This window comes from Hyperolius riggenbachi, chromosome 9, assembly GCF_040937935.1.
Source record: "Hyperolius riggenbachi isolate aHypRig1 chromosome 9, aHypRig1.pri, whole genome shotgun sequence".
Lineage (NCBI taxonomy): Eukaryota > Metazoa > Chordata > Amphibia > Anura > Hyperoliidae > Hyperolius > Hyperolius riggenbachi.
In genome coordinates this window covers 109,211,882-109,235,524 of record NC_090654.1, presented here as the reverse complement: position 1 = coordinate 109,235,524, position 23,643 = coordinate 109,211,882, and the positions used below count along the sequence as shown (strand labels likewise).

The window sequence follows — 23,643 nt, the reverse complement described above, 5'->3', positions numbered from 1 at the left end:
CCAGCCCATAAACTAAAATACATCATCAACTTCCACAAAACAGGTTGAATTCTACCAAGCAACACAGCCTACTTGCTGTGATGGAACAAAGTATGGCCATAATGTGACAAAGAATGGTGGTTTATGACTGCCTTCCTGAAAACTTTTTTTTTTTTTTTATTAGATAGATCTTTTTTTTTTTTTTTTAGTTTGGTTCAGATTCGTTTTCTACAATTTCATGTATGCAGTTTTCACTGTAAGATTGAAGAGAATGGCAATGCAGAAAAAGATAAATTACTGCATGCCAAGTGGAAGCATTAAAATAACTGCTTAATATGTGAGTCAGTGAAGTGCAAGGGTTTCAGTTGCAAATACATCTCATTTTAATGAGTTTTGAGTGAAGTATGTTAGTACCCCATATTTCGTTAGTTAAAATCTGTTAGTGGAAACATCATTCAAGGTTCTGTATTTGGTCATATGTACAGTAGTATGAAATTTATCACCTCAAATTAAGTATAGAACCACATAGCAATGGAGGATTACATGTAAAAATTGTGGTTTGCAATGAAGACTTAGCGGCTAAAGTCAAAAAGATGTAAAAATAACATTTTTCCCACCATGAATTAAGGCTCTTCGCCCTCTAGCGTAAATAGCCTTTTTTTCTTTTACACATATGATTTTAGTAAAGCGCCTCCACATTTTCCAAATCTCATTGGCACTTATTATATTTATCATCCTGTTAGCGTTAACAGTGTTGAGGTGATCCACTCTTTATCTATGTTAGGTTAAAGAAACTTACTGCAGCATACTTTTCCAAAAGATTATCATTGGACAAGTCATCTGTTTGCAGCTAGTTATCAATCTTAAACAAAAAGTGTGTATTTTCCTCCTATGATATATACATATAAAAATACTATGCAATAGTATTAGGTATGCCCAAAAAAGTGCTGTAAAGTGGAAATGCTTTCATAAGTAATGCCATAAATGGATTTTAGTAAATACAGTAGTTACTTAAGTTAGAGGAGATGAATGAATTAGTTCAATGGTTCTAAAATAACTTTCTGAATTGTTCATCTCTGGTCACAGAAAGAGGTCATTATTGCTTCCTATGTGGCCATGCATTATATCCTGAAATTCAGATGGCCAAATTGCTATATTAATGTCTATTTGTTCTCTTGTCTTACCTAGACTCGTTTTCTACCTTATTTTTAAGGAAGTCATAACAATAAGGCCCATATGCAACTAACTTTATCTCCTGAGTTTTCTCCTAGGAGATAATTTTCATAGTCTCGTTAAAATCCCTTTTAAGCATTTTACTATTGAAAAAGTACCAAAGGGCCCAGTCACAGTTCGGCAATTAGCGGGCGTTTTCAACGCTAATCGCCAGCAATCACTTGTGCTTTTTAACGTGCTAGAGCAATGTAAACTATATGGCAGTGATTTCACTGCCGCGATTGCCGGCAATTTGTGATTAGCACTAACTGCAAAAAGCTCTACGTGCAACATTTTTTTTCCCATTTTTTGTGAGCAGTCGTGATTGTAATGTATTTCAATCACAAATCGTGATCGCTCAAAAACCGCTAAAATGTCCAGTGAAATATATGCATTAATCACGTAAAAATCACCCGTGAAAAATGCTAGCGCTAATCTTTTGCATAAGTGTGAATGAGGCCTAAAAGTTGCTGAAAGAGTACTATCAAACTAATTTTGAGTATTTTCTTGCTTATTGGTGGTTTAAAAGGCATTTTATGACAAGGTGTGAAAATATCACCTAGGAGTAAAACTGAACCGCATATGGATCTATACCTCCAGATTCAACTTTGAGTGTGTGTCCATGAAAAAATTGATATCGGTAATTTGGTGACAGGTATTGCCCTTTTTTAATATTCCAAATGATTTTCAAATCACAGATTAGTGTTGGAAATTTTTGTGGCGTTATTACTGTCACTTTTTAATGCTAACCTCCCCCATCCTATCCTCTAACACTAACCCTCCCTACCCAGGCCTAAGACTGGGTTCAGACTACACCAGATGCACAACGGTGCATGCACAGCGTATCCTGAGCAGATATGCTGTGTCTCGTCACAGTGTGCCACGACATATTCACACTACTTACTTCTGTGCTTCTGGTTCACCACTGCCATCAACATTTGGGTCCTCTGCCACCACCTATCTGCACTTAACACTATCCCTGGGCTCCGATACCTCTCCATTGCCACCACAGATATAGCTGCTACCATTATTCAACTATATGTGTGATGCTACAATTCAGAGCTCCCTACGGTACAACTAACTCCTTGGTTAAGGGCAAAGCAGTGTGTCATTTAAGTACTCATGCTACAACTGCTTCCTGAAACAATCTGTGAAAATTATTTGTGGCATCAAATATTGAATGTGTGTAACTAGTTTAAGTGAACAGACCTGTATAGCTGCTATTCAGCAAACAATGGGAGAAAAGGAACATCCAAGAAACTTCGGGTCACTTTCAATTTTAGTTTGACAGAGCTGTGATGTGATTTGTTAAGATAATTCAATGCCACTGACTGGTTGTTCAGATAAGGGCCCTACAGCGGCCATACCAACTGCTGCACCAGCTGTTTATGACATTTTTGAAGTCGTCAGCGCGCTGCAGAAGGAAGTTGTGTCAAATCACCCTCCTTCCTGACAGTACTGCATGATGGGTGAGAATCTGCTTATGCTTCTTAGCTGTGCAAAGAACCTCAATTTCCAACATAACCTGTAGAAATGAAGGACCCTAAGCTGAGTGCAGGAAATTATAAATACATCATGTTTATGTCCTTGAAATTAACCACTTCCTACAAAATGGACATTTATTAACATCATCATTGTGCATCTTCAGTGCAAATAGGCAGTTTATAAAAGTGCAACTATTCTGCTAAAGCTCAGTTGTACGTACACACATTGCACAGGAGCACCAGTGGCGTGAAGTGGTTAAACCAGGCCAGTTACCAGTTTGAAACAGGCAGAACCATTGGGGTTCATGATACTTCATTTAAGAATTACAACCAAAAAAGTAATTGTTCTAAGGTGAAAGCAATGTCAAATGACTCGCCTGTGCAACAAAACACATGTACTAGGTGGCAGAAAAATAATAGCTTCTGCTCTGACCTTATAAGTCCGAATTTTAAATATTTAGCTCTAACAAAAAAAGTGTACACGGTGAGGAGGCTGGACAGTTCCTATATATATGGCTGCAGACAACTGTGAAGTACAGTGGAGGTTCCCTGCTAGTCTGTGAATTAATTTCCACAAAACATTTTGATAATTTAGTCACAAAGTATGGCATTCTCACTGCTGAGATGTGTACGCAGATTATTTTCCATCATGCAATATCATCAGTGTCTAATGAGATCCAACTTTATTCTGCAGTGTGATAACTCTTCTTAACTCATTACCTAAATCATTGAGATATCATATCTCCAGAAAAAAAGAACATTAAAATGAGCAACAGATGGCATGGCTCCCTCAGATCCTCAATCTCATCATCATCAAGCCAGTCTAACTTTATTTGCAAATACAAAAGCAAAATAGGCATTCAAAGTCTTTTCTGAAACTATAGGATACCTATATATTTTGGATACCGAAGATCTTTAGGACATCTGTAACAATCTACCACATAAGTACTATCAAAAACCACATATGACTTAGTTTCTTGATCCCTTCAACACTTTTTACTACATTAGTTTTGAAAGCATTCCCCATTTACAATTTTTTTTCCCCATAAAATCTACATAGTACTCTGTATACATATAGATATATTTAAAACCTCATAATACATATATTTTTACAAATCTATGATCTCTGATATATAACACTGAATTCAAGAAACATAACCTGAACCAAAAGTCAGGACGAAAGGCGAAAAATGTCAATGAGACAATGGTGGCATGGTATTATGAAAAACTGAAAAAGAACATCTTCTATACACATTGGACATGTATGGTTCGGAAAGAATACACATGGGGAAACAAACAAGTGAATGAGTTTCAAATAAAATTAAATTCAGAATAGTGAAATGAAACTATAACGACACAAAAAAGTCCTAAAAATAAACAAGTAGACTACTAAGAACTAACGTGGAAAAAAACATTTATCCAAAGGACACAAGAGAAAAAGCTAATAAGAGAAAAATGTTAGTGAAAAGACAGCGCTAAGGAAGTAAAATGGAAGTCAGGAATCTTCACATAGTATAGTAAGGAGCTCAAACTCATAGCGCAAAGCATCTTTTTTGCGAATGGAAGCAGCTCCTTTGATCAGAAATAGTTACTCTTGTTTCGCAGCCTCTACTCCTCCTGAGTTCATCTTTAAGCCCTTCCAATTTATAGTGGAGCTATTGCATGGACAAAAACAAAAGATCAAAAATGAGCAGAGACACTTGAAATTGTTGAATCAAGTTGTAGAAAAGCTGGGTAACAGTTTATGTAAGAAACAATGCTGATTTTTTTTTTTAAGTCGCTCTCTAAGCAGTTTTCTGACGGATGTTGTCAAATTATTATCAGCTGGAATAGAATGATTACACTTGACAGGGCATGTGGCATTCAAAATAATGTTTCTGATGAACAACGAAACCTGCCAACTTACAACACAGAGAGAAAGAAAATTTTTTTAACTGTGAGACATACACTCGGCCTAAAATGGCATGTTACAGTTGCTATGTTAATTGCACACTTAATGTGTGTATATATATATATATATATATAGAGAGAGAGAGAAAAACTACAGTCACTACATATAGTGTATATAAAATTAATGTCCTGCTCTTATTCCACCACAAATAGCAATATATGAAGTTTTTTATTTTCATTTTTTACTTGGGCCTTTTCACATGATTATGAAGAAAGCAGCCAGTTCAGATGCATGCTGGGAGAGAAAATTACCACCATCTAATACTGTATTTTAATCCCAGAAGTCATTTGAGTTGGCAGCTTCCTGTAGGCAAATTCACGTGAGCATAAGCTGGGGAACATGAAATACGTATTTGTGGAATGGAAGGGCACTCATTTTAGATAGAATATATCTGGTAATTGTAGTTACAATTTAATATATAAAAATAAAGTATTGCAAAAGTTGTCAGTTGGGTTACATTCTAAATTGTGGTTAACTTTTCTAGCCACATAAGCATCAATTAATCAACTAAAAAATATATATATATATATAGATTTGAAAAGAAAAAAAGAAAAATACATTAAGTATTAATGTACAAAAAAAATAAAATAAAGAATCACATATTCTACCAAAGGACATTTGTTTTGCACATTTTAAATATTACATATAGAACAATGTAGTGAGGAAAACATAACATATTTAAAGAGTTTTTGTAGACATTGGTATTTGCCATTGCTAAACCCCGAAAATGGCAGTTTTCTGGCTGCAGTACATATTCTCTTACTTTCATACACTCTTAGTCAATGTTTTAACAATTATTAGGAACAGGACAAGTAGGACATCTGATCTGCATCCTTAGAGGTTTTGCAAGTGCTATCAACAGAGGGTGAGTATTTTAGACAGGAGCCTATCACATTTTGGAATGAGGACCACACCAAAACATACGAATTCTTTTCTACCTGTTTTTAAAAAACACATTTATGAAGCTGCCCTTTACATGCAAAAAAGATTCCTGGAAATAGCGATCAGTTCTGAAATTATGTAACATTGGAAAGAAACCAGAAAACCCAGTAACATGAGTTGCGTATGATCTCCAAAGAGATTACATTCTTCCACAGAGACAATGCACAACAAATAGTGCAAACACGATCAATGCATCATACAAGTTTTCCATAACTCCCCCCCAGGAATCTGAAAATACAAACACCTAAGAAAATATGCCAATAGGTGTAATTTTGCTGTGGTTGATAACAGTGGAGCTTCATATGACATAAGTAATCTGAATAGAGGCATGCAATCACTGGATTTTTATTCACAATTGGTTGCAAGTATGATTGTAAAGGAAAACAACGTTGGGGTAAATATAGAGTTAAAGTCAAAACAACTATAAATTATAAAAAAAAGTTTGAAGACTAGGTATGGCCACCAAAGGATAGACTTCCAATCTCTTGTACTGAAGTTAATTTCCAAGTAGACAACTAGATACAGAGTCAAATGAAATATCTAACCTGCCTAAATATTTGCATTCTGTTCAGCACGTCTGGAAATTCAAACAGAATAGCTTTACTTGAGCAACACATCCTGGGCGTAGGCCATCTTTTAGGATGCTGATAGGACAATGAGTAGCGGCAAAACTCAAGTGGGTTTTCATTCTGCTCCTACTCTTGTAATTACGTACCATTGGTAGAGAGTCCCATAAAATACTGTATAACCTGATAGGCTATCACTGCTGTCCTCTGCAGCTGCAGAGCAGGGATTACATGAAGTGGATAAACCAAATTAAATGGCTACTTATACTAGGTGTAACTGAAAATGCATTTAACCATTGTAACATGTACAATTAATGAAATATTGATATTTTACAATATCTAAATAAAAATCTGTGCCAAAGGCTCATCAATAATGTTTTTTTTTGTTTTTTTTTAATTAAATCTGTGATTTTTTTATTTTTCACAGATTATTTTTTTTTAATCATGCACCATTCCATATATTTAATAAGGGGATCCCCAGATGTCCTGCCCCTTCTAAATAAATCAGTACAGTAAGTTACTTATGACTCTTTAATGGTTTTTTTTTTTTTTTAAATAGAAGAATATATTAGGCACCCCTGGCCCCGTCGCTAACCACCCCACAGTGCCGACAAAAATCTGCTGCTTCTTGCTAGGATTACATTGCTTTGTAATAAATTTGAGCCCCGGGAAAAGCACCTTTAAAGCTTCTGTCAGAGCTCCCCATTGGTCCAGGGTGTGGACCAATGAGAATCCTCCCTGAGGAGGATTTTCATTAGTCCATTCAATAAACCAATGAAAATCCTCCTCAGAGAGGATTCTCAATGGTCCAGATGCTCATGTCTGATGGTAAGTATCACTTCCTGGCAGCATGAAAGGGCTAATAGAATAAGGTGTGAAGAACTTTAACACCTTGCCAGGTGCTAAGAGGAATAGGATAGCTGGCGAGTTAAGGAATAAGACCTGGCCCATAACTGCCAACATGGCCTTAAAAACAAAGCCATTCTCAATACACAAACATATAATAAATGTCATGCCTCAGTTAATCAACTTTTGGCCTAGCTAGTCCTACCACATTCAATTTACAGAGTTATTGCAATACAGAAAGATTTAGGAGCAAAAGCAGCCAAACTATACGGCAGTAAATAAAATCTCGAAGAATAATGGCAATAATGGCAGTATTTGTATAGCGCCTTTCTCCTGTCGGACTCAAAGCGCTTGCGAGGCAGCCACTAGAGCGCACTCAGTAGGCAGTAGCAGTGTTAGGGAGTCTTGCCCAATGAACTCCTTACTGAATTACTGGCTTACTGAACAGGCAGAGCCGAGATTCGAACCCAGGTCTCCCATGTCAGAGACAGAGCCCTTAACCAGTACACCATCCAGCCACAAAACAGAACTGATTATTATTAAAGCAGGTTGTATACATAAAATCTATTTTCTCTGATGACACACTATTGGGTTTCAACTAGCTCTAGAAATCAAATCACCACAAGAACTGTTAATCATTTGATTAAAAAAAATTACGTTCTATAGCCAGGCAACTGCACACAATATTAATCTGATCATATATATGTGTTGGCCAGAGTGGTGTAAAACATGCTGCTTTTTACCGCTAGAGCTATGGAACTCATACTCCACAATTTGGCAGTTTTAAGCTATGTACACACACTGGAATAAACATGGCCGAAGCAGCTATTAAATACTGCCACAGCAAAGTGTCTAGCGTGTGCAGGAATCCCCCCTGATGTTGGATCTTAAGTGACATCTGGCCAACTCCAAGCACATTATTCTCCTGATCACCTCACATGCCAAAGGCTGATCCATCATGCTCGGTTTGTCAACTCTCCTCTCCCCTCTATGAGAATGGAAGAATCACCTACCTTGATGTGTCTGTCCAACACTCTGACCTAAACTGTGAACCAAGGGATCGTTTCCCGATTCCTGCAGGTGACAGTCCTTGTATATGCCATTTTTTCTTATTCACATTGCTAAATTAAAGTTTTGGAGGTAGAAAACCAATTTTCATGCTTTGGGCTAGGCTATTTATATCCAGTAAACTAGAATCTTATATCTACGGCACAGAAAGGCATTTTAGGAATTTCTTTTGTTGCTTCCAGCTCTTTGGGAAAAGCCTAGGAAGGTTTTTTTTCTGCTTCAGCATGAAAATGCATCTTTGTGGAAAGCAAGGTTGAAAACAAAATGGTTTCCCTAGTCTAGTGTGAAGGAATTTGACTAGCCTGCACAAATATACCTGAATGCTGGTGAATAACTTTTGGATGGAGTGGAATGCTGATTTCCTCCTTACCCTGCTGTCATTTCCATGTTTGTCGAGGTAAAAAGTAGCAGAAAAATGTGTGCTACAACTGGTGCTTCCATAAACTACTCCAAAACCCTTGCTAAAAAGCACCCTCAAAAGCTCTTTTGAGAGCTAATGTTGTTCTTGTGATCTAATTTTTTTTGTGTGTGTCCCACTGACACTTGCATATACAGCCCTGTCAGACAGTCGCAGCTGGCCCTTGGCCCCTTGCTAATTCCTACTGTACCACTGCCAGGCCCAGCACATTCGTGCCTACCTTTTCACTGCATGTGTGTGACAGGCAGCTGCACATTTGTAATACCAATCACTGCATACCTGTTCATGTTTACTGCAGCTGCGTGACAGAAGCACAAAGTGTTATATACCAGTCACTGCACCTGTTCACGGTACCTGTGTGTGACAGCTGCACATTGTATTGATACCAGTCACTGCATACCTGTTTACTGCCCCTGTGTGACTGCACATTGTATTAGTCAAGTCGGTGCATACCTTTCACTTCACCCCCCCCCCCCAATATGGGCAAAACAGGCAGAGGCAGGCCACCCGGCAGATCTGTTCGATGTTGTGCTGTCATGATTTCTTGCGGCCCCGGACCAAAGTACAGAAGGTGCGTGCCATCAACCCCCAAGATTGTCAGGACGTAGTTGACTATTTAACACAGAACACCTCATCTTCCGCACGGAACCGTGACATATCTTCCTCCTCCTGCTCTGATTCTGGCACTCCACTTAACACTCAGTCGGCCGCCACCACCAAAGTGCCATCACCCCAGGGCTCAGCGGTGTGGAAATTGTTTTGTGTGTCTGCCTCAGATTAGAGCAATGTCATCTGTACTCTCTGCCACCAAAAATTGAGCTGTGGAAAGACCAAGACCCGCGTAGGGACAACTTCCTTACGAAGGCACATGACTGCAATGGGATGACCACCTGAGGAAAAGCAGCACACAAAAGCAAAGCCACACACCGCAGTGGAAGATACCAGGCCGCAATTATTTCTCAAAAAAGGTGATAACCAAACTGTACCGTGATGTTGAAAGGCAAGTGGTGTCATCTCTGGCACACAGCGGTGGGTCAAGGGTCCATCTGACCACATGGTCTGCAAAGCACGGTCAGGCCTGCCCGAAGACTAAGTCAGTCCCCACACACAGCATCTCTGCCTGCACGCCATGTGACTGCCTGCCCCAAGACTAAGTCGGTCTCCACACAGCATCTCTACCTGCAGGCCGCTAGACTGCCTTCTCCGCCAACACCAAAAGGGTCCAGGACTCCAGGTGGATTCCTGAGTTCTTAAGGCAGCTGCTAGCAGTGGCTGCTATAATTTTTCTGGTGCGTGTACATGCCTGCCTAATTTTTCTGGCTGCACTGCGACTGCAACAACAAAACAAAAGGCATATACATGTATCAATTCCCCTTCATGATCATTACCTTGCCGCATTGAAGGGGTTGCGTATCACAATGAAGCAATGATCGCCGGCTATATGAGTGTGTCGAGGGGGGCACACCTGACCCAAGATAATAAAGTCGTTGCTTCATTGCGGACAGACACAATTCGATCAGCTGGACAGTCACTGTTGTTCTATTATTGAGCTACCACAGCCCGGCGACCATATGGGCTTGAAAACCGCCACGACCTGCACTCTGGCCATGGTGTGCACTAGTCCAGCATGGCCGTCACTACACAAACAGCTGTTTGCAGTGCGTTACACAGTGAGTTTGGTCTGTCAGTGTGAAGCAGTACACTAATTTCACTACCTGTTTGATGTATACACATGCAAGATGTTTTAAAGCACTTTAGGCCTCCTATTTAGCAATAAAATGTGATTTCTGTCCTTAAAAAGGAACTCCAGTGAAAATAATGTAATAAAAAAAGTGCTTCATTTTTACAATAATTATGTATAAATGATTTGGTCAGTGTTTGCCCATTGTAAAATCCCTGATTTATATTCTGACATTTATCACATGGTGACATTTTTACTGCTGGCAAGTGATGTAGCTGCTGCTTGCTGTTTTGGCAGTTGGAAACAGCTGTAAACAGTTATTTCCCACAATGCAACAGGGTTCACAGCCAGGAATCTGCCAAGAGTATGTACTCAGAATTTCTTTGTGGGAGGGGTTTCACCACAAAATCAGCCATACAGCGCCCCCTGATGGTCTGTTTGTGAAAATTAATAGATTTCTAATGTAAAAGGGGTATCAGCTACTGATTGGGATAAAGTTCAATTTTTGGTCGAAGTTTCTCTTTAAACCCTGCTGTGCGTAAAATCCGGATTTTCCCCCGGGACTTTTGGCATGTATCCCACTCCGCCATGCCCCCCTCCAGGTGTTAGACCCCTTGAAACAGCTTTTCCATCACTTTTGTGGCCAGCATAAATGTTTCTAGTTTTCAAAGTTCACCTTCCCATTGAAGTCTATTGCGGTTTGCGAAAGTTCACGTTCGAGGTTCGCGAGCCTAAAATCGGAGGTTCGAGCCATTTCTAGACAGCACTTGTTTATACTGCTAGACAGAAGTTATGTGAACAAAGAAAGCTTTTATCTATTAAAATAGCAGTAGAATAGGATTTAAGCATATCTATAAGTAGAAAGTATGATTTTCTATGACAATCTGCTTAGACGTTTGATTCACACAAAGTTTTCTAACTCTGGTGGCTAAAGAACATCACAGTGCTCGAAACTGCTAACATGTTACCCAAGTAACTAAAATAAATAAATACAAAAATAATATTTCTATCCCCACAGTGGTAAAAATGTGTGCTGTATCCAGTGGATATGTTGTTCCACATCAAAACATGCAGCATGTTTAAAGTTTTCTACATGTTTCTATCGAAAATTGAAGTTCAGTCACACTTTTTTTTCTGTATAGTAAGTTTGGTTGAACTTATTTAAATTGAGCCCTGGTAGTATTTGATTGTTGAGGTGTGAGGGAGCCCATATCATATTCTAAATGTAGTCGTGTCTGAGGAGTCTAACTATTTTTTGCCACAGTGGTAAGACCATGAGACAAAATGTTTCCTCTGCCACCTGTAGGCCTTATTAGTGTTTTTTAAATTCATTTTTTTTGTCCTTTTTTAAAAGTAACAATTTTAGCTATGCCTTATATAGGTCAAAATTGTATTGGCATATACTGTACTATGTATATATGAAACATAGCATAATTTTTTGTTTTATTTATTTAATGAATATCTTCAGACTATTATCTTTACGTAAATAAAATATTTTTTATTTTTAAGGTAATTTTTAAAAGTAATTAGAATATGAAATGTATTTTACTGTTCTATATTCTGTATTTAATATACGGTATATTACTCTGTTTGCAACATGCATGTGGTGTTAATAATATTCTGGTGCCATACAGGTTATCACTCCATTTGTCAGAATCTGCTGACGGGAGTTGTGACATTATTAGGCCAGCTCCCCTTAAACAAATGAGTTTTGATGTGCTGTAACTGGTCAAGATGTCTATGTCAGCATATTGTGAGACTGCTTATCAGCATCAATTCACATGCATTCAAGAGGACTTGTGAAAACATTCCAAAGCAATAAAAATAAACATAGAACTGACTGAGCCAATGCAGTTTTGCATGTACATTGAAAGGTTGCTTCTATAACTTGTGCTAATTCAGCAGTAAATACGTGATGTGGAAACAAGATTACAGAACCAACGCAGTGATTAAAAATTGATACACCATCACTCAATGTGACCTCTGCAGGTGCTTTACGCCTACATAAGCTGTCAGTGTAGAATAATGAAAAATGCCACATTCAACGAGGCAGTGTTGACATGTGGCATACCATCTGCAATGTGGGGCACTGAAGCTTTATAAGCACTGAATTGGTAGGTAGTGCAGCACTTGGGTTGAGATGTGAGAAACATGCAAAGCTGAGGAGCATTTAGCTATAGATCATCACGTTGAAATTCCATTGCAAAATTTTGGAGCGATGTTTTATGTTTCTGCAACGTTACACACTTGCTAGCACCATGTTCTAAAGCCCCAGAACATATCGCTTCCATTGACTTGCATTAAAATTGCGGTAAAAATTGCAGTGGTTGTGATTTTTAGAGAAATTGCAATCACAGCTATTTTGCCGCAATTCTAATGCAAGTCAATTGAAGGTTTCTTTAAAAAAAAATTAAAATGACCTGCAAAATGCTCTCCACTGTGCCACGCCCTTTCCATAGTGATAGAGCTTTTGCACACCTAAGACTTATTTTTGGATTTTTAACTGAATAATGTTTTTAATGGTTTTCAAAACAGAATCATCTTAACAAGACCACAAAAAAAGTTTACTCCGGATAACAGTTTGTTGCGTGTTATTTCTTACATAATTGAAACAACAGTATTTGTACGCCTATAAATGGGGCTATATGTGAGAATATCCCAAGAAAGGTAAATAGAAAATAGTGAACTAATCTGAGATCTTCATTAGTACGGGCATACAATATAAATGATCTGACTTTGCCAATAGGGGATTTCCCTGGAACAAATACTGGCTCCATACTTAACTGAAATTATTACATTTCTCTCTCAATCTAGCTGTAAGATGTTCCATTTGATATATGTGTGAGAATTTAGTTAAAGGGAACCTGAAGTGAGAAGTATATTGCTTTTTAAACAATACCAGTTGCCTGGCTGCACTGCTGATCTATTTGGCTGCAGTAGTGTCTGAATAACACCAGAAACAAATTAACTTGTTAGAAACAGCTGATCTGTTGTATGCTTTTTCAGAGACTATGTTAAAGTATTAGCGGAAGAGGATCAGCTGAATAACCAGGCAACTGACACTGCTTAAAAGGAAAGAAATATGGCAGTCTCCATATCCTCTCTTTACTTTGTTGTCCTTTAAAGTGCACCCAAACTCTTGCACTGGACACAAGAAAAAAAGTCTTCATTCCACATATAATATAAGCTGCTTAGAAATTCACTGCTTTACTTAGACATCAACTGCTGATGTGTTTGTTTAGTCTTATCAGTAGCTGTGAATACTCTGCTGGGATCTCTGCTGGCTCTCTTCTTATACATAAACAATGATACCCTTTCAGTGCCCCGTGGAAAGTGAATCCTAAGTTTAAGCTTCAGGTTTTATTAGGGTTTCTATACATTGTAATGAAGATTTTTTTTTCCAGAAAAGTGATCAGTCTGTAGCTAATCCTTTAGAGCAGAGATGAAGTTCTGAGTTTAGTTCCACTTCAAGTAAAGGCTGGTGTCAGAGAGCTTATTGGATCTCCAAAATATGGCAATTATGCAGCAGACCACTGTTAAATAATGGTTTAAGAGACATTGAGTATGAGGCTTGATTTTTGGTAAAGGTAGGCCCAAACCAAAAATTAATAGATCCATAGGGATCACAATTTCAATATGACTATGCATAATTGTCAAAATCAAATCGCAGTTATTATATTTTTTTTCTATAGAAAGGTTTTCTCCTTAGTTATAACTGAACCCATAAATCTTCAAATTTTAATCACTTCTTCTTTGGAAGCAATGTTGGCACACAGTGTGCATAATTATATGCTTACATGTGAAAACCTGGAACAAAACATACACACTGTAACAGGTATGACACATTTTCTTGTTCCTTGTGATGCAAAAGAGATACTGAATAATATAACATATGCCAAAATTTGTTTGATACAATGAGCACACAATATACAGGCATGCTATGGGTATATGGAAGTACACACACTATGGGAGGCAGGCTAAAAGTGACATTGATCTAAGTAAACGGTTTATTAAGATCCTAAATATTTTAAGAGCAAACCCATTATCCATTTCCCAAATCCATTATCAAAACTGCTAGACAATGCTTCCAATTCTCCGCAAAGAATCAAAGTGTATATAATTAACACAAATAACGCGGTGAATTATGGAAACTGGAGCAAAGGAAAATGAAGAGAGAACAACAATTAGAATTCGATTTGTAGTCTTAGAAAATAAAATTAAGGAATCTAACTGACCAGTATATCAAATAGCAGTAAATTTGTTCCAGTCTCCATAAATCATCCCAATGGTTGTCTTAAAATGTTACTAAAAGAGAGTCATCACTGAGAACTGGAGTTGGGAAATTCTGAACCAAGGAGATAAAACTAAAAAAAACAAAACAAAACAAAACAAAAAAACAATTAGATTATATCATAACTTCATAACTTAAACATAAAACTAATGAAAACACAAGCTGACGTGCCAAGCTGTGGCAGATTCATGAAAACCGGTCCAAGGAAAACTGTAGTAATGGAACATTTGCTCAGACCAACCAGAATCCTTGATCTGGACATCTGTGCTCAATTTTTGCACCAGTTATGCTCCAATTTTCCTTGTGCCAGTTTTGATAAATCTACTCCCTTGTCTTTGAAGCAACATATTTTTGCTCTGCTGAAAGAAAGGGAACTTAACCTAAAAACTTAACCTAAATAACAGGGTTTTAAACACTATAGATAACAGAGATTTTATATAGTTTGGTCTTTAACCACTTGCCGACCGCACACTCATAACGTGCGTCGGCAAAGTGGCAGCTGCAGGACCAGCGACGCAGTACTGCGTCGCCAGCTGCAGCCTAATTAATCAGGAAGCAGCCGCTCGTACGAGCGGCTGCTTCCTGTCAAATCACGGCGGGGGGCTCCGTGAATAGCCTGCGGGCCGCCGATGGCGGCTCGCAGGCTAGATGTAAACACAAGCGGAAATAATCCGCTTTGTTTACATTTGTACGGCGCTGCTGCGCAGCAGCGCCGTAAGGCAGATCGGCGATCCCCGGCCAATCAGCGGCCGGGGATCGCCGCCATGTGACAGGAGACAGCCTGTCACTGGCTGCACAGGACGGATAGCGTCCTGTGCAGCCCGGCTTACCAAAGGGGGCCAGGTAGGAGAGGGAGGGGGAGCATTTCGCCGCAAAGGGGGGCTTTGAGGTGCCCCCCCCGCCAGCCACTCGCAGGCAGCAGAGATCAGACCCCCCCAGCACATCATCCCCATAGGGGGGAAAAAAGGGGGGCAATCTGATCTCCCTGCCTGCACCCTGATCTGTGCTGGGGGCTGCAGAGCCCACCCAGCACAGATCAATCAAACTAGCGCTGGTCCTTAAGGGGGGGTAAAGGGTGGGTCCTCAAGTGGTTAATGTCTCAATACTTTTCTGCTTAAATAGCCTGGACTTAGTAACTTAGGTGTTAATGTTGTATTTTAATTTATATTTTAAATAAAATATAAAATACAAACATAAGCCGTTTAAGTAAGAAAAACAAGGTTAATCATATGAGAGATAGCCCTGCCTATTTGAAAAAATGCCTGTCTCAAAAATGACAAAAGAGGCAAGGGAAGTCAAACGCTGTATATAAAATGTTAATGTTTCTCTTAATGGATAGCAGAGAAGTAATAACAATTGGTCAGAAAGTGTCTGAAACATCCTCAAAGAGTTAACATGCTTCTGTGAAGACGTTAGTTCTATGCAATTGCAAACTTCAAAGATTGGTGTGTGTGTATAAGGGTAGGATCACCGAAGACCTAAAAAATTGACTGTTTTCCAGAGCAAGGACAAGAGGACAAAGGTGACCTTATTTGGACTGCGTCCAGAGAGAAGACTAGGAGAGGCAGATGGGATACCTCTGCAGACTGTTAACCTGGAAGATGGTGCGGAGGAGAGCCCATTGACAAACTAAACCTACCTTTCAAGTTAGGAATTTGTATTTGAGTAAATATTATTTAGTATTTATAGAATGCTGACATCTTCTGCAGCGCTTCAGTCTTAGCATTAATTGTCCCTCAGAGGGGCTCACAATCTAATTCCTAGCTTAGTCATATGTCCATCGTAGTAGGGGAAAGCCAATTAATTTATCTGTATTTTTTGGGATATGGGAGGAAACCGGATTGCCCACAGGACACGGTCAAACATACAAACTGTGCAGATCGTGCCCTGGCTGGGATGTGAACTAGGCAAGCATGCTATCCACTATCTACCCATTGAAAGTTCTGTATGTATCAAACATATTGCGCTATGATTTGTACGATTATTTAGAGGAAACTGGTAAAGTAAATGCAGGTCATCTCTGCACTAGCTAAAATGCTCGGTAGGCAAGGAGAGATTGCGTAATGTGCAACTTGCCTATATAGCCAATTCGATAGCAGTCCTCCGTACTCGATGAGTCAGTTTCACTTGGGTGGTGGTGGTGAAAATACGCAAGATTTGTGTACATGGAAGTGCTAACCAAAATAGACGGTAGGAGGGCACCTGAATTTCTGGAGGCTGTTTGCTTGCATAACACTGAGAAATTAACATATTTTTTATTTTCTTCTATTGGATTTTGTGCAATGATTTTATGAATCTATGTTGCTGTTATTAGGGCTGTAGGTTGTAGATAATTTTGATTGTGGGGGAAAATGAATAGTGTTTTGTTTCTAATACTGTTGGTTGAAGTGGCTTCAGTTCGGATCGGATTTAGTTGACCTGCTGGAACGGAATCTATGTCCATTTTCTGTTTTGGTTTTGTCCATTTTCATCTGCTAATATTTGTGTTTTAATGTGATTTCTGCACCTCCCTTAAAAACTATAAAAACTGCATAACAATGCAGATATCAAATGATGAAAACAGATGGTACAACAGCCCCTTAAATGCAGAAACTGAAATGTTGGCAATATTTGGGTTTTTTTTTAGTTTACCCAGGATGATAGATGTGACGGTCGAACTTGAGGTTGATGCAAATTTGTATAGCAATGTTTGTTTCCAACACTACTTTTATAAAAGGAATATTTTACAGGCTGCCTTTTGGGTGTGTCACATAATGTATTACACCCCTTGGTATTGAGCTCAGTGTGAACTTATCTCCAATCTTTACAATTAGTTTATGGAGCATCAAGGCTGCTGTTTGGCTACATAACATGTGCTCATCGTCATCCAAAGGAAAATAATTACCTTAGGATAGTTTTAAGCAACATCTTTACATATAAACAAATATGTCAATTACAAATTGACAAATTCAAATTTATAGAAATGCAAAAGGAAACATGTAAATGGGAAAAAAAAAGTTAATGGTTACATTCTAATGAAAAACATGGAGATTTCATCTTTCATCCTTACTTTAAAAGATTTTTTAAATAATTGTCTGATTTGGGATATATTCTTGACTTCTGAGGTTTCAATATATCAAATAGTCTTGAGGAACATAACAGTTTTATCAATCAGACACCATTTTTTTAAAGCTTTTCTCAGTGACAATTTTCAGCATGCAGAGCAACAGACAGCCTTTTTCCTGTAAGGTCCTCCCAGCCAGCAAGCACATAGGTAAAGTGTGAGAGAGACAACATAGTTAAATCAAATGACAAACAGATTTCCTAGGTATGGGAATCTTCTTTCTGATCAATTTGAGAGTAGAGCCCAATTATTAGGCATGTTTAAGTGTTCGGAAACTTAAATTAGCCAGCGGTGACCACGGGAGAAGGGAAGTTAACTTTCCCAAGCAACCGTCTGGATCTGATGCGCTACACTTGGGTTCAGCGTCTCTCCCGCGCTTCCTCCTTCAACCCGGGAAGGAGAAATCCTGGGAGTCACGTGGAATGTGATATGAAAAGCAAGTGTAGTGCATCGGATCCAGGTGGTGGCATGGGTAAGTTAACCTCCCCTCTCCCACAGTTAGCGCAAACTAGTTTAAATTTAGATTCTGAGTATCTACGCACTCGTAGCTACTCGGTATGAGCAAGCCTAGTGTTTTGGATTTCTTTAACAAAAACAAATAAACATAAAACTATGTTTCAAAATATGCTTTTAAGTAACTGAACCGGTTTTAATCTATGACATGTTAAAGTTTGTGTACTTCTAATTAAGTGCCATTAAATGGGGCTCTCATCAGAAATGTAATATATTTACATCATTGAATTTAGCCCCATTTTACAATACTGGCACGTAACTTTTAGCATTTAAAATATACAATGTTATTGTGCAGTCTTCCTTCCCATTATCAGGTTTTTCTGTACTGCTTAGGAACTTAGGAGCAGATCTCCTTAGCACTAAGTACGAGTGTATGGACCATTGCTTTGGGTATAGAATGTAAATGACATGAGGGCATTTCAAAAAGTGGCACATATACTGCATTACTAATCAAACCTTATTAAAAACAAAACGCTTACACCATTCTCAAGTGGGAGTAACACTTTAGGATACGCACTGCCAAATTGTTAATTATCCAAGTAATTACAGTAATGGAAACACAGCTTTGAGAATTTCACATTGTAGCTTGCATTCTGTCATTTTTTGGCTTAATTATGTCGTGGCTTAGTGGTAAACAGAAAGTTGGCAAGTCATTGTGAGATACCAAAAATAGATCAATGTACCATTAACGATGAATATTTTCAACATAATCATATATGTAAAAAGTAGATACACAGATACAAAAATACAAATAGGTTACAGGCAGAAAATTTACATTTTGAAATGTAATAGTTATGAACAATAAACTTTCTTCTAATAACAAATACGATATTAAAACAAATTGCTGTTTCTAATAATTCCAAACAATTTAGAGGTATTTAAAAACTGCACTCATGGGAAGGATGCTATCAAGCACATACATTTAATAATATTAAAGTTATATTCTGACTTCAGACACTGCCTGGTTGCATTAAATGTACCTGAGAATTTTTTAGCGTAACCTTCCTGGCGGTAATACGTTCGGGGTAAGCCGTGGAGGAGGATTTCTCAGGCCCTGCTGGGCCGATTTGCATAATTTTTTTTTTGCTACAGGCTCGCTACATGATTTAAAAAAATAAATAAATAAAAAACTACTGCGCTGCCCCCTGGCGATTTTTTAATAGACCGCCAGGAAGGTTAAAGGACACATTAACTGAAAGGGATATGGAAGTTGCCATATTTAATTCCCTTTAAGCAATACCAGTTGCCAGGCTGTGCTGCTGATCCGCTGCCTTTAATACTTTTAGCCATAGACCCTGAACAAGCATGCAGATCAGATGTTTCTCACTGAAGTCCAACTTAATCTAGTCAGACATCTGTTGAAAGCTGCATGCTTGTTTCAGGTATGTGATCCAGATACTACTGCAGCCAAATAGATAAGCAGGAGAGCCAAGAAACTGGAATGATTTATAGGGAAACAAATATGGCAGACTCCATATCCCTCTCAATTTAAATGTCCTTTAAGGTGGCCATACATTGGCTTCAAAACTTCCATAGAATCTGAGAGTTATTTGTTATTTCCAACACACCTGACTAATAAACTTCAAACTAATTCATGGACAGTGAAACAATCAGTATATTTTCAATGGGTGAGAAAAGGGAGCGCTGTAAAAACAGTGCAGGAAATCTGGGTGCAGCTGGCACCACCATAGGCCATAATAGGAATTACAGCTATAGCGGCGCTCAGTGAGCAATTTGGGCGCTGTCAAAAGAAGGAGCACAAATTACAAGAAAAACACTGTAATTCGTCCACCAGCAATAGCTGGAAGCCAAATTACATCTTTCCCCACTATCCATGGCGGCCTGGAGGGGGAATAGTAATTAATGCCGCCAGGACTTGTGCAGGAGCAGGGTGAGCCATTTATTTGCTTTATTGGCTGTGTGCTAAACTGTGACACTGCTTAATATCTTGTACTGAAAAATACTGCTCTAGAAAAGATGATGTGGTGACATCATCACATCCTTCTCTGCATCACAAACCTATGTAGATGGCACTTCATTTAACAAAATGATTTAATGATAAGTGTGAGCAATTAATTAAATAGATTGAATTGGATCAAGCAGAATGAACGGCACCAGAATATTTTATTGATTGTCACAGATGTGATCCAGTCAATCTGGCATAAATAATAAATACAAGCACAGTTCAGAAAGTCATGTACTGCCATCATAAAGGCATGTGTGTGACTTGACTTAAAGAGGAACTCGAGTGAAAATAATGTAGTAAAAAAAGTGCTTCATTTTTTACCATAATTATGTATAAATGATTTAGTCAGTGTTTGCTCATTGTAAAATCTTTCCTCTCCCCGACATTTTTACTGTGGGTAGGTTATGTAGCTGCTCCTAGCTGTTTTGGCTGTTAGAGACAGCTGTAAACAGCTAATTCCTGTCTGTGAACATTGTAACATTGTGGCAGTTTGCCCAGAGTACCGCGGTACTCAGAGCTTCTTGTGGGAGGGGTTTCAGCACAAAATCAGTCATACAGCGCCCCCTGATGGTCTGTTTGTGAAAAGCATTATATTTCTCATGTAAAAGGGGGTATCAGCTACTGATTGGGATAAAGTTCAATTCTAGGTTGGAGTTTCTCTTTAAGGCACATAACAGCCCTGCAAAACATAGAAGTTACCAGGCTCACAGAAACACAGACTATTAACCATTTCAGCACTACTCTCCACAATGTTTTTTTTTTTTTTTTTTAAATCACCAACCAACTCCTTTTAGAATGATTGTTTTTTATCATTCAGACTGACAGGGCATGTTTCAATTCCTTTGACCCCCCTGTACAATTATTTATTATCTACTTCTCTGCAGCACATTTAATTCTCCACACCCTCTCTGCAGCACATTTATTATGTAACATATCATGGTAGACAGGGTTTAGAAACATTTTTGTGTGTTTTATGTCTGTCTCATTTAAAAGAATATTCCATACTTTAAAGTGTACATGATGCGAACTTCGTTTTAAAAACCACATACTTAAGAAGTGGGAAGTCTCTGAAGCCTGTAGATGCTTCCCACTCTGTCCTCCATTGCCACTTGTGGACCCTCAAAGAAATCTAAAAGGGTGTGTCTGATTGAAGATCGGGGTCACTCTCCTCTTCAGGAACAAGCACAGCCTTACTGTACCTGCACAAGTACAGGCCCGCCTGTGCAGTAAGCTGGAGCCGTTTGTACATGAGTGGCTCCGTGCCACTGTGCAGATGTGGCCACACTTGTGAATGAAGAGAGGGGCCCGAAGCTTATGGAGGGTTTTGGTGATTGGCGGCAGCAGTGAGGAGGACACCGCAAGCCTCTACAAGTTCCAGGGGCTTTCCTCTTCTTTGATAAGAATGTGTTTTCTTACTCAAGGTTTGCCTCAGATTTTCTTTAATAGCATTACAGAGGGTCCCAGGAACAGCAATTGAGGAACAGCAACAAAACTTGTAAAAAATTCTGACTCTTCTCAACGCTGCAAAAAAATTAATATTTGCTGCGGTCTTTACCACTTTTGGAAGAACCTACCACCATCCTATCTGGACAGGAAGTGAGGAAAATTATCCAAAATGAGGAAACAGAGTGCAATAAAACCACAGAAGTATTTTGAACCTCTTTTCACACATTCACAAGCGATTTTACTACATCACCAGATTATTTTTCTTACAGAATGAAACAAGTTAAGGGAGGCAAATCCTCTTCGATATGTGAACAGTGGTCTTGCGTCTGCTATGATGACATGTACGAGGTGCTTCCATTCACTGTAACAGAACATTGACCTATGTGGTGGTCCAACTGCAGGTTCAGACATGTCTTTATTGTATGCAGCTTACAAATACTTTTACAGCATTCCCATGTCTACCTCCTTCAATGAGATACAATTTCATTACATTTCTATCAGTCCTCATAACTATTACCCATTTTGGATTAGGATGATTAGGATTCAAAAAAATTGAATAAAATAAAAAAAAGGACTATCCCAGTAGATGAATCTTAAAGCGAACCTAAAGTGACATAAAACTGTATTAAAATGAAAAAAAAAAATATTCATGTGCAAAGAACCTGTGGTAACTCATTTGAAATGTCAGCCTTTTCCCCTCTCTGCAACTAGAGTGGCATAAATATTCATATTGCCTTGTAAGTCCGTACAGCAAGAGGAAAGTTATATTTTATTATATATATAAAAAAAAATCATCATACATTAAGGCTACTTGCACACCAAGACGTTGCGTTAGGTGCTACGTTAAGGTCGCATAACGTGCACCTAACACAACGTATGGTGCTGCAAGTGAGGACTCGATTCCTATAATGTCTCCCAGAGTGGCGCTGATTGGCCGGCGGGACCACGTGATGCGGAGCGAGACACTCCGCATCACGTGGTCCCGCCGGCCAATCAGCTGCCGCCAGTGCAGTGAATATTAAGTAGCCATGTGCGCGGCTACTGTAGCTGGCTCTCCCCACCTCCTCTCTGCCCCCCACTGAGCATGTGCAAACAGTCTAACGTGGCTATAGCCGCTCTAATGCCGTAGCATGCTGCACTTTCCGGACAACGTGCAGCGTTACATGTAACGCAACGTGGGCTGTGTGAACAGCCCACTTGTGTTACATTGCTGTGCGTTGGGGGAGCGTTACAGGCGCACTAATGTGCGCCTGTAACGTCTTAGTGTGTAAGCAGCCTTAAAGAGAATCTGAAGCGAGGATAGATTCTATTTTTTAACTTGTATTACTGTTAATGACCATAACAGCTGCTAAACCGCCAATATCCCGTGGCCAAACGAAGGGTCTATACTCCCCAAATCCCCTCTGCTAGGTTTCGGGAGCGCTTCCTGAATGAGGCAGAGCTAATGGCTGTAGCTTTGCCTCTCAGCGCGTCAATACTGGCTGATCGCCGCCTCTACCCGCCCCTCTGTCTTCCTTCACTGAGAGGGGCGGGGAGAGGCGGAGATCCGCCAGCAGATTAGCGCACATGGAGGCAGAGCTACAGCTCAGTAGCTCTGCCTCCAGAAGCAGCAAAATCCATGACCAAGAAAGTCGTGGATTTTGCAAGGGGATTTGGGGGTTACAAACCCCTCGTTTTGCCGTGGGATAGCGGCGGTTTTGCAGCTGTTATAGTCATTGACAGTAATACAAGTTAAAAAATAGAATTTATCCTCGCTTCAGAGTCTCTTTAAAAAAAAATCAAGTAACCCAAAAAAAAAAAAGATAAAAAAACCTAATTTATGGCTGCCCATTGAGGCAGTTATTGTTGCATATTGCATGGACAGATACAACTTGTTTGTAACATATTTTGTAGGCAGCAAGTACTTGTTTTAATAAAGCCTGCATAGCAAATGACCCTTTGTACGATGTCACAGTATTGGGTATAAACAATTCATAACCAGCTGCCTTTATCGGACAAAACAGGTAAAATTGAAGTCAGTGACCCTGATTAGCCTAAAGACCATGAGTCTGTGGAGGTACTAAAACTTAAATTAGAAAAAAATATATAAAAGAGTAATGAAATTCACTTGATATGCAAATTTTAAATATCCACTAATTCTATTTACCACCAGTTAACTGTCCTTAATAAATTTGAGC

General features: G+C 38.9%; 1 protein-coding gene across 26 annotated transcripts in view; it reads right to left on the bottom strand.

Annotated features, from left to right (window-relative positions):
* GPHN (gephyrin) overlaps positions 1-23,643 on the bottom strand; it is a 468,752-nt gene that overhangs the window by 73,723 nt on the left and 371,386 nt on the right. For 15 of the 26 annotated variants that reach the window (XM_068253294.1, XM_068253293.1, XM_068253296.1 and 12 more), the window contains one exon: positions 4,268-4,330. The exons of the other annotated variants lie outside the window; for them this stretch is intronic. In XM_068253294.1, coding sequence (XP_068109395.1) covers positions 4,268-4,330 — 63 coding nt within the window. The remainder of the gene's footprint in view (positions 1-4,267; positions 4,331-23,643) is intronic. 26 annotated transcript variants of the gene reach the window in all.